This window comes from Populus euphratica, unplaced genomic scaffold (assembly GCF_000495115.2).
Source record: "Populus euphratica unplaced genomic scaffold, PopEup_1.0 scaffold444.1, whole genome shotgun sequence".
NCBI classification, from domain to species: domain Eukaryota; kingdom Viridiplantae; phylum Streptophyta; class Magnoliopsida; order Malpighiales; family Salicaceae; genus Populus; species Populus euphratica.
In genome coordinates, this window is record NW_011500328.1 from 100019 (window position 1) to 110792 (window position 10774).

The following is a 10774-nucleotide window of genomic DNA, read 5'->3' on the forward strand; positions in this document are numbered from 1 at the left end:
GTAGAATTGGCCCAACCCAAAACATTTGGGCCAGGTTTGACCCAAATAAAACATTTCCCTTTAGAAATTGTAAGTTTTCCTATGTTTTTTTCATTTAAATTTTGCTTATTATTGGTCTGTATTTTACATTGTAAAAATACAAATTCAGTATGAAAATACCCGATTTTCGTCAAAACTTTAAAAAATTAATTTTTTTTGTGTATATAGGAAAGTGTCTCAAAGCTAAAAAAAAATCATATTATGTTTTTTCAAAAACCAAAAAAAATTGTTTTAGCATGCATTTTGGCTTTAATAACCAATTTATTAAAATCAAGAGAACATTGGGCAAAATTGCAAAAACAATAAAAAAAATTATTTTATTTGTCTTTTAGTATCTTAGATACGATATTACACGTAATATGTATTTCAGATATTAAATTCTTTTATGTTAGATGCTAGAACGGTTAGGTTCTCTCTCATCGTATTTCAGATATTAAATTCTTTTATGTCAGATGCTAGAACGGTTAGGTTCTCTCTCATTAAGATAAAAACCTCCTTATTAAGTAGGGCTTTTCATGAAGTTTAGATATTCCAATAATTAGAAAACATAATACAATCTTAGATTTTATCAGATAATAAAATAATACAGCTTACTTTAGGTACATCGTATTTAGAGTGATAATACCTTCCTTTACATAACCAGTCTTCGTACTCGATTTCTAAGATTAGTTAGGGTTCCTAGTGATCAAAATACTACACCTTCTATTTTATAAATAAGGGATAATAATTCCTTATCTCTTTATATTTGTCAAATAAATTATATTTTTCTTGAAAGTTGATAATTACCACTATTATTACTCAATTTTAAACCCCACGTGCTAGAGATGGTGTATACCCATTTTGAACCAAGTGTGGGTGTATCTCATGTTTGCTAGAAAATTGACAAAATTAAAGAAAGGGGTTCTGCTGCTGTCGTAATTTTTTTTTCTTTTGTTCCAACTTAGGCTCTGATTCTGACTTGGTTTCATACGATATCTGACCATCCTAGCTATATTTTGTCACTCATTACATGTTCAAAAATTGACTTATACCTTTATTAGGTCCTAGGGATCATTTTTCTTAAGGCAGATTCTCAGTCAGATTTGGATGCTTTAGCATTGTTAGATCAAGAACCTTTTTGACCAACTAGATTAATGCCAGATTCTATTCTCTAAAATGATTTTATCTCACTTCGTCAGTATTCATTAATTTTTGAGTTAGACCCGGAAATCCCTTTTGACCAACTAGATTACTACTAGTTTCTGTTCTGTAAAAAGATTTTATCTCACTTTGATTTCTTCATCAAAGTTTTAGTCCTAAACATGTAGATGAATTTAGGCTTTTGAATCACTTGATTTCGATATCAGAAGCTCAAGATATTCCTATTTGAATATCTAACATGAAGGTAGAAAATTTTACCACGGGAAGGATATAGCCCAAGTTCGCGGGATTAATTTGAAGGACTTTTTTTCTATACCAAGGACTGAATTGAAAAGTGTTAAAATGAGGGATTGAATTGAAGAAGGAAAGGGGGGCTGGATCATCATAAATGAAATGATTTTTACCATACTGAATAAGAAAAATAAGACTTTGCAGTTGCACCCTCCATCTGATTTCTTTTCCTTTTTCTCTGTTGTTTTCCTTTCTCATCATGTCTAATTGTTGGAGCTGAAGACCACGTTTTTGTGGTCTCATTTCAAAGGGAGCAGTTGGCCCTATGGAAGGAAAGAAAAGAGTCACACCATCCTCCAAAATTGGAAAGAAATCAGACATAACGCACCACCACAAAATCAAAATATTGCAGTTTCATTTTGTGTTTTTTTATTGCAAATCAGTAGGGATTTGCGTCCTAGGATTAATGCATTGAATCCTTCCTAAATAGAGATATGTTAGACTATATATAAGCCCCTCTAATGACCTAGGGCGATAGAAGAAAAGAGAGAACAGAAAAGCGGTAAGAAGAGAGTACAAAAAGGAGTGAAAACGATAGAGAAAAAGAGAGGAGAGAATAGAGAAAAAAGAGTAGCAAAGGAGAGTAGAAAAATAAGAGAAAAAATAGAGAGAGAAAAGAAAGAAAAATGAACATGGCAAAAGAAAGAAAAAAACAAAGGGCAGGGAGTTAGTAGAAACACAAAAACAAAAGAGAGGAGAAAGGAGAGGCAGGCGACGGAGAAACCAATGATGTCATCCATTTCAGCATCTCTATTTTTGTCTGTCATTTACCAGCAGCCAAGGAGGTACGTGTGAGCTGTGTCTTTTGGCCTTAGGTTTTACTTTCTGTAAACAGGAGCTGCAGTTTGAAGGAACACACAAGAGAGACAGGCAACGAAATTCAAGGAAGCATGCGTGAGTTGTGATTTTTTGGTCCCTGGTTTCATTTTCTCCGAACAAGAGCTGTTAGGTATAAGCCCCAACCTCTCCCCCTTTGTTATTTTTATACTAGGTATTCGGTTATAAAGCTTTTTCTTCCTTCTGAAATATTTGGTTTCTGTTTAGAAAAACCAATGCTTGCCTAGATATTTGGTTTATTTTTAGAAAAACCAATGCTTGCCTAGTATTTTTTCATGATTTTTTGAGTTCAATTACTGCCCATGTAAAAAAGGTTTTTTTCTTTCATGTTTAGAAAATTTTACATTTAGGGACTTTTCTTTTGTTTTCCTTACACCCATTGGAGAAGAAATCAGCTGATTTTTTTTTAGTGATTCTCCGAATTTTATTTTGCACTTGTTGTCTACGCATTGAGTTGGCTTTGATTTTTTTTTTTTTTTTCTTTTAGCTTATTTTAAATCTTAGAACATATATGACGGTTGTTTAGCTTTTATTGTGATTTTTCTTTTGTGTTTAATGGTGATGCTTGTGTTTTCGATAAAAAAAAAATTTAAAAGTTTGCTTATGTGTTGCATACGGCCAATACCCTAATTTTTTTTTAATATTTTTTTATATACAAAAAAATATTGGAAGTTTGGAAAATGTGTTTTCCCATGAATTTCTTAAACACAAAAATTATTTTCTTGCATTTCTGGATTTTACAACATGTTTGTAAAACTTCAAAGGGTGTTGGCCAATATTCCAAAAATATAAAAATCTTATTTTGGGAAAATTCATCTATTATTCATCGCTAATGTTTGGATAAAGAAATCCTTAAAGGACAAATATCCAAAATATTATTGGGAATAATTTGTTATTATTCACTGTTAATATTTGGATAAACAAAACCGGAGTGGTAAATATCCAAAACATTTTTTTAGGAATAATAAATTTGCACACATCCTTGAAAGAAGCCTTGATTATAATTGAGGACATTTCAACTTTTACTCCATAGTTTACGAGCCATGAGAGTATAAAATACTAAAAAAAAATAGATTTTTTTTTTAAAGCACCCTAGATTTCTACATTTTTATCCCTCCTCCTTGCGATTTATGAGTCGCCAACTTTTGAACTCCCAAGGAAAAAATGAGCTTGTAAAGCACATGAAATCTTCTTGGATTTCTATCTTAATAAATTTAGTCAGAATCAAACCGAGAAAAACTTATGAGATTAGAAAATACTAACACTATAGCAATTATAAGACAAACCAAACACCAAGCAGCTTACCTTAGGGAGGGCGTCTAGGAATGCTAATACCTTCCATTTACGCAACCAGTTCCTTACCTTAGAATCTCTGAAAGATCAATTTAGGTTTTCTAGTAACCATAATACTAGGTGGTGATTCCCTCGTTCACAATAAAATAAAAGACTTCGAAATCCTTGTTCACAATAAAATAAAAGACTTCGAAATCAATCGATGTTCGTTGCGAGTCGCGCTTTGCTAGCAAGGGTGCGGCAACTACAATGCCATACATGAAGGATACCTCTAATCATTCTTTAAAAAAAATATTGCTTTTAAGGGTTCGAGTAGAAAAGACCAGACTACTCTAATACTAAGCTTATTGTTTTTTTTTTTTTTGGGAGGGAAAAATAATAATTATATTATTCTTATTCACAGTGCATCGTATCATACGGTGAATTCACGACCCCAATCAATATTTTTATAATGTGCGTGGACTAAGATATTTTGGGCATTTTTGGTTAAATGGATGCGTGCCTATGACAAATTTGACCCGCACAAGAACCTGAGTATAATTAATAGGAGGTTTTGTTAGGATTTATTTTTAAGATAATCACACACACACAAAAAAACTTCTTGTTCATTTTTCAACTTTGTATCTCTTATTTCAAAAATCTCACACCTTATATCTTAATCTTTAATCAACTCAAATTTTTAAATAAAACAAAAGAACCAAATTACCATCCTATATAAAGCACAGCAACCTTTCTTCAAACCAAAACCCTAAAAAAAAAAAAAAAAGCTTTTCTAATTAGCCTCGTCGAATCAATAGTTTCTTATTTATAATCAAGAAATGACGGTTTGAATACAATTACAGAGAAATGAGTTTAATATCTCGTAGTATCTGGAAGAGATGTGCCATCAAGGAAATGCTTGATTAAGGAAAGTGCTCTCAATGGCTGATAGGTTGGCACTTGATGTCCTGCCCCCCTTACGGTGGCAAATGTCATATCTCCTCTGTACACTTGCGTGTATCCTCCAACCTACGCGAAGCAAAAACATCTCTTCATTTATTTATTTTTTACTCAACTGGGAGCTACAATTAAATATGCGAAACAAAATTATTGATAGGAAGAGGATAGTTATGAGATTAAACTAGAATTAATTGGGAGAAGAAAAACAAAGTAAAAATTGGAGTGGTGTAAGGGGAAAAAAAAAAAAGTTACCTCCCCTTTGAGGTACCAAGGATGCCATTCGGTTTTAACTTGAAGTTTCATCTTGTTAATAGAATACTGAGTCGAAGTAACCGGTACCCTCGCATCTGTATCACCGCTGAAATTACAGGCAATGAAGATTTCCCGTTAGAAAGCAGGAGATCTTCAGAGATGTTGCAAAAATGGCAGTGGCTACAAGTTAATTATGAAAATCTTACTTGCCTTTTGCCATTAACAAAACTTACGAAGTCTCATTGAAACAAATATATTAGGATTGCTATTATCAAGTTAGGACAATATTACACTAACAATAATGAGAGATTGAAAACAAAAACAAAAAACACTTTACAATCATGATAATGATATATAAACTTATGATTACTTTACCTAAATATCCACACTCGAAGACCGTTTGCCATGAGCTCTTGCAGTAGAGGAATAATTGTTGAAGGGCTGTCTGACCAACTTGTTATGACATCACTACAAGGTTCCCAATCATGAGTAAGTTTGGTTACATTGGCATGCATGGCTTCTTGGACATCAGGTCGATTAAGATAAGCATACACGTAATAATCACTGCAGGGATCGAAGTTCATCAACTGCCACACAAAATAATTAAGTGAATTAGAATTCTGAATGGAAGCAAAGTCGCAGGGTTATTTGGTATGATTTATGAGATTTAGTAGAAGAAATATGGCAATTCCAATGAAAATATATTTAGCAAAGTTGTTAGTATAAATATATAGATAAATTTAACATTACAGCATCAATATAATGAAGAGATGTTATAATAATTACTTACAGAAGGTTTCTTGGGCTTTGCTGTGGTACTCTTATGAAAGCATGATGGAGCATAGATGTTGTATATATCGATATGATGAGTATCCCTTCTGACTTCATCTACTGCTTCATTGCACTCATCAGACTGAGGTGTTGCATTGAATGAGAAATTGCAATGTGTTCGTACTTTATGAACCAACTCATCTGAAATTATAGCATGGCTTCCTAAATAGTCATACATCCCTATTCTATCAGTTTCAGGGTTGATTACTGCATTCCCAATCTGCAATTTCCATAAGAGAATGCACCTTATAGTTAATATGTAGCCAACAATTTGCATTAGTAAGATGCATATCACTTGTTTTTTCAAGTCCCGTAAGATTTTCTTCCTCTTTTTTCTCAATTTCTTGCAGCATCACGATAAATGATTCCAGCAAACAATCTTCTACCACAAATAGTGGAATATGGGCCGCCTCTGCCACATCGGGACCAAAGAACACCCCGACCTGTCTACATCTACCTAGTTTTGCTTTGCATAAACCCAATGATGCTATCATGCCTAACATGTGCAAGTCACTAGTTCCAATCATATTGTAATTATTAAAAGAAAAAACTAGCTGTTTACAAGTTGGCAACCTACTTATGTTAAATTCAAATTGAAAGGTAGAAATAGAACCAAATTGATTAGTCACATGCTTATATTTTTCAAAATATATAATTTATCGACGGATTGAAAGCGAAATGCACGTACAAGAATTCCTTTGAGATTGATAATGGTCTTCTTAGCCTTCTTGTTATGGTATAGAATAGTGTGAGCAAGTTCAGGCACATAATGTCCTGCATAGCTTTCACCTGATATGTAGAATTCTCTATCTTTATACTCAGAAAACCTCTCCAGCCAGTTCACTAAGAACACATAATTATCTTCAGCTGTTCTCTTGTCTCCACTTTTCTCGTAATCTGACGTTGTGTTCGAGTAGGAAAACCCCACTCCCGCAGGAGATTCAAGAAACAAAACATTTGCAGCTGGAAAAGAAAACCAATTATTTGTCACTTTAATTTACACATGTCATGTAAGTAGTGATAAATTAACACTCATTTATAGAAGTTGAAAACTTATACCGTAATTCCATGAGTATCTGTTTTTATAAAGTTTTTTGCCATCACTATATACTCGAAATGGTCCAAGTTCTTGCATTGCACCGTATGCCAGAGATGAACAACCAGGGCCTACAATAAAAGGAGTTCTTGTGTTAGAACTCTTATTAAGTTGTTTGGAAAATGTTGTTTTGATGGAGGAAGTCCCTGTGTCCATTAGGAATGTACTTCAAACTGAGACTCTCTCTTTCCTCCCCCAGTGGAAGTTGCTGGCGCTATACAAACAGACATCAAACTCTCTCTTTACACACACTAAAACATGCTCATTCATGGTTTTTATCTTTTATATTTACACACACACTAAAACAAGCTCATTCATGGTTTTTATCTTTTATATTTGGAGTTAGTAACCAAACGTTATCATAAAGATCAAGAGAAACAAAATAATGTATTATCTTCAGTACTCCATTAATATTGATTTATTTATTTTTTGCATAAATATTAAGAAAATACTCATGGTCCATTAATCAGTGTTATCTTAATATATATTTTTTTAATTTCATCCTACCAATTGAATGATTATTAATAAGAAATGTAAAGTTATTTATGGATTAAATTTTGGTTTACGCTATAAATTGCCTCGCGAAGGTGTCAAAATTCATCGTACAAGATGTGACTCGATTAAATGAATAAATAAATTGATCGTATGTGATCACCTATCCTCTAATATTAAAATATTGAAGTAATTCTTCCTGAAGATTACTAAGATGATGATTTTGCTGACTATTGCGTTGGAAATGTTTGGCGGCTCAAGCATTCTTTGTTGTAGCGACGAACAGAGAAAGAGGGAGGCATTCTGTATAAAAGATCTTAGCAAATACAAATTAACTAAACACATCAGAAGTTGACATTAAATCTCATGAAGTCATTGTGGAGTAGAGTGCAAACTAATATATATTTGGTGGTGTTTTGGTTTGCGGTGAGACGATGTTTACAGAAAAGCTTTCTGATACGGAAATCACAAGACAAGTTATCTACCACAAGATAAGGTATTGATTATACAGGATAAAATAACAAGTTTTATACTCAGGGTTTAAATTCTGGTGATAATCGAGAAGGAAGTATATGACATTAACCCCTAAATAAATGTATCAAGAGAAACGAAGAACAAACAGAAAACGAGGGAGCAAAAGAAACTCAAAAACTTCAACTTGTATAAATAATACAAAGCAATGTTGAATTAAATCGGGAAAAAAAAACATGGAACGGGAAAGGAAATACAAGAGGATGAGATAGAGGTAAGTACCTCCATTGAGCCAGAGAAGAAGAGGCGAAGACTCTTTAGAATGTTGAGCCTCGACAAAGTAATAATACAGTGCTCGTCCAGCAGATTTATCAACAGTAACATAACCACCATATTGCGAGAACTCTACTTTTGGCTGTCCAGGCAAGCTCTCTATTCTATCTTTCTCCTTTAACCCCTCTTGATGATGAAACTTGGATATATCTACATGTTCGATTGCTTGAAAAAGAGCACTGTCAACGTTAGAATTTCCCTCCAACTTGGCCTTGCAGAGATGGCCAAGTGCTTCACTTTGCCTCGTGCCAGCTTCGATTTGGGCAATAGAACAAGAAACAATAAGATAGAAAACGAGAGGCAAACATGGGCTCCTTTCCATGGTATCTCCTTTCGTTACTCCCGTAACGCTATAAGAAAAAAGAAATCACCTACGTCCACTACCTAAAGAGCTGCTGGGGAGTTTTATACTTGCAAAAAGCTCACTACAAAGTCAGCAATGCCCCTGCATCAGAACATGAAATTTATATTATTAGTAGTTATATGACCGTGCAATACGGGTTAATTTATTTTACATAAAAAATATCAAAAAAATTAAAACTTAAAAGTGTTAGGTTTTTCTGTAAAGTTATACCTAAGAGTCTTGGGTTTCACTACAACATCTGACCTATGAGTAATATTAATAATATTAATAAAACAATAAACTTGCATGACCCAAATTTAAATGGATTTGGCTGCAATATCAGACCCAATAACATTGGATGTAGGTTTAACTGTAAGGTCGGGTCCTAAAAATGTGATAATTAAATAGATTCATTAAAAAGAAAAAAAGAAAGAAAAAAACCAACATAAAGAAAAAAATTAATGAGAAAAAAGAAAAAAATCAAAATCAATTGGGCTAATTTTCCAAATCAGGTTAACCTGTCAAACCTGATATTTATGTCATGAAAGTGTGATAACTAAATAGAAAAAAAATTTAATATTAATGAACTAAATTTAAAAAAAAAGATTAATTAAAAAGGAAAAAGTAAAGAGAAAAATATCTATAGGAAGGAAAAAACTAATGAAGAAAAAGAAAAAAATTTGAATCAACAGGGTTAAACTATCAAACTCGGGATCTGTGTCATGAAAACCTGATAATTAAATAGAAAAACTTTACTATTAAGAAACTATAGACAAAAAAAAATAAACTAAAGGCATAAGTTTTTTCACTGTGGATTGCACTATGCTATTCACAGTAATAGGTTTAAAAAGAAAAGGAAAAAGAAAAAAAAATAAAGGCATACGCCACAAGTTAATTCTTTTTCTTGCATAAGAAATATAAAAAAAATGGTAAGATTTAAGAACATTAAGTCTTTCTGCAAAGATATACCCAAAAGTTTTGGGTCTAACTGCAACGCTTAACCCAATAATATTATTTATAATATTAATAATAACATTAAACTTACATGACTTAAGTTTAAGTAAACCTAACTGCAACCTCAGATCCTGGAGCATTAGATGTGGGTGTGGCTATAAGGTTATGTCATAAAAATATGATAATTAAATAGATTAATTCAAAAAACAAAAAAAAAACCAATAGAAAAAAAAACTAATGAAGAAAAAAATTTGACTTAACTGGGTTAACCTTTTAAATCAGGTTAACTCGTCAAACCTGGAATTCGCATTATGAAAGTTTGATAACTAAATAGAATAAAATAACTGAAGGGTTCGTCAAACCTCGGATTCGCATTATGAAAGTGTGATAACTAAATAGAATAAAATAACTGAAGGGTTTACCCAAAATTAACTAAATTAACCCGTTAAACCAAGTTATCTCGTTAAACCCGGGATACGTGTTATGAAAGTATAATAATTAAATATAAAGAAATTTAACATTAACAAACTAAACTAAATAAAAAAATAATTAAAAAAATCTAAGTTAACTCGTCAAATCAAACTAACTCATCAAACTTGAGACCAAATAAAAAAATTCATTAAAAAACAAAAAGAAATAAAAAAATTCAATATAGCGTTTCATTTAATTTTTAGTATATAATATAATATAATAATATAATAAGAAGAAGAAGAAAAAAAAAACAAAAGTGATTATAATATAATTATAATTATAATATAATAATTAGAATAATATAATATATTAAAGATGGGAAAGTGAAAGGCGTGAGAAAATAAGAAAATTACAGTAGTTTTTCCACGCTTTTTAAAATATTTTATAATATAATTATTTCCCTACTTAATATTTTACAAATTCAGACTCAAGACGCGGGGAAAAAAATATCGAACTCAAATGCTTGAAATTAATATGTAAATGAGATCTGTGAAGGATTTTAATTGCAAATAAAAAAACAAAACTAATGTGTGTATTTAATGAAATAAATAGATACGATACAATGAATTCTTCAAAATTACATGGAGGCTGTACCAATAATTTTTCCTGTTTTTTCCCCGAGCCACGGCAATCACGTTATGTCTTTTGTGTTCCTAATTAGCAATATAACTATACAAGTGATTGGATACAATTAACAATCTAAAGCAGTCTGTCTTCATATTCTTCTTGGTCAATTTTCAATTCGAATATTGTAGCCGTAAATTTTTTTATCTCTAATTTCTAATTATAGAGATGGTAAGGTCCACAAGCTCTTACAAAGAGGATATTTTTTTGCAATGAACTAGCTCCTTTAGATCGCAACTCTAGGGAAGCTATGAGGTGAATATTTGGGTAATATTTGTTTGTTGAAAAGTTTTTTTTTAAGTAATTTATTTTTTAATATTTAGTAATATAATAGAAAATAAGTTGAAAAATACTTTTCAGTTTTTTAT

The 10774-nt window shown here is 31.7% G+C and overlaps 1 protein-coding gene across 1 annotated transcript; it reads right to left on the bottom strand.

Annotated features, from left to right (window-relative positions):
- Window positions 1–4384: 4384 nt before the first annotated feature.
- On the bottom strand, window positions 4385–8482 carry LOC105113685 (serine carboxypeptidase-like 40). Its single transcript, XM_011009971.1, has 7 exons — window positions 7964–8482; window positions 6682–6789; window positions 6311–6585; window positions 5582–5842; window positions 5167–5378; window positions 4792–4897; window positions 4385–4608 (listed from the first exon to the last, which is right to left on the bottom strand). Exons 1-7 carry the CDS (start codon window positions 8334–8336, stop codon window positions 4453–4455), a joined length of 1491 nt encoding a protein of 496 aa, XP_011008273.1. The 5' UTR covers window positions 8337–8482; the 3' UTR covers window positions 4385–4452.
- Between the last annotated feature and the right edge of the window lie 2292 nt (window positions 8483–10774).

Coding starts and splice junctions, on each gene's coding strand:
- LOC105113685 (XM_011009971.1), bottom strand. CDS start 8,336: ATGGAAAGGAGCCCATGTTTGCCTCTCGTTTTCTATCTTATTGTTTCT. Junction 5,843..6,310: donor TCAATCTCAAAGGAATTCTT/GTACGTGCATTT, acceptor TGGAAATTGCAG/ATTGGGAATGCAGTAATCAA. Junction 4,898..5,166: donor CTTCGAGTGTGGATATTTAG/GTAAAGTAATCA, acceptor CTGTAATTTCAG/CGGTGATACAGATGCGAGGG.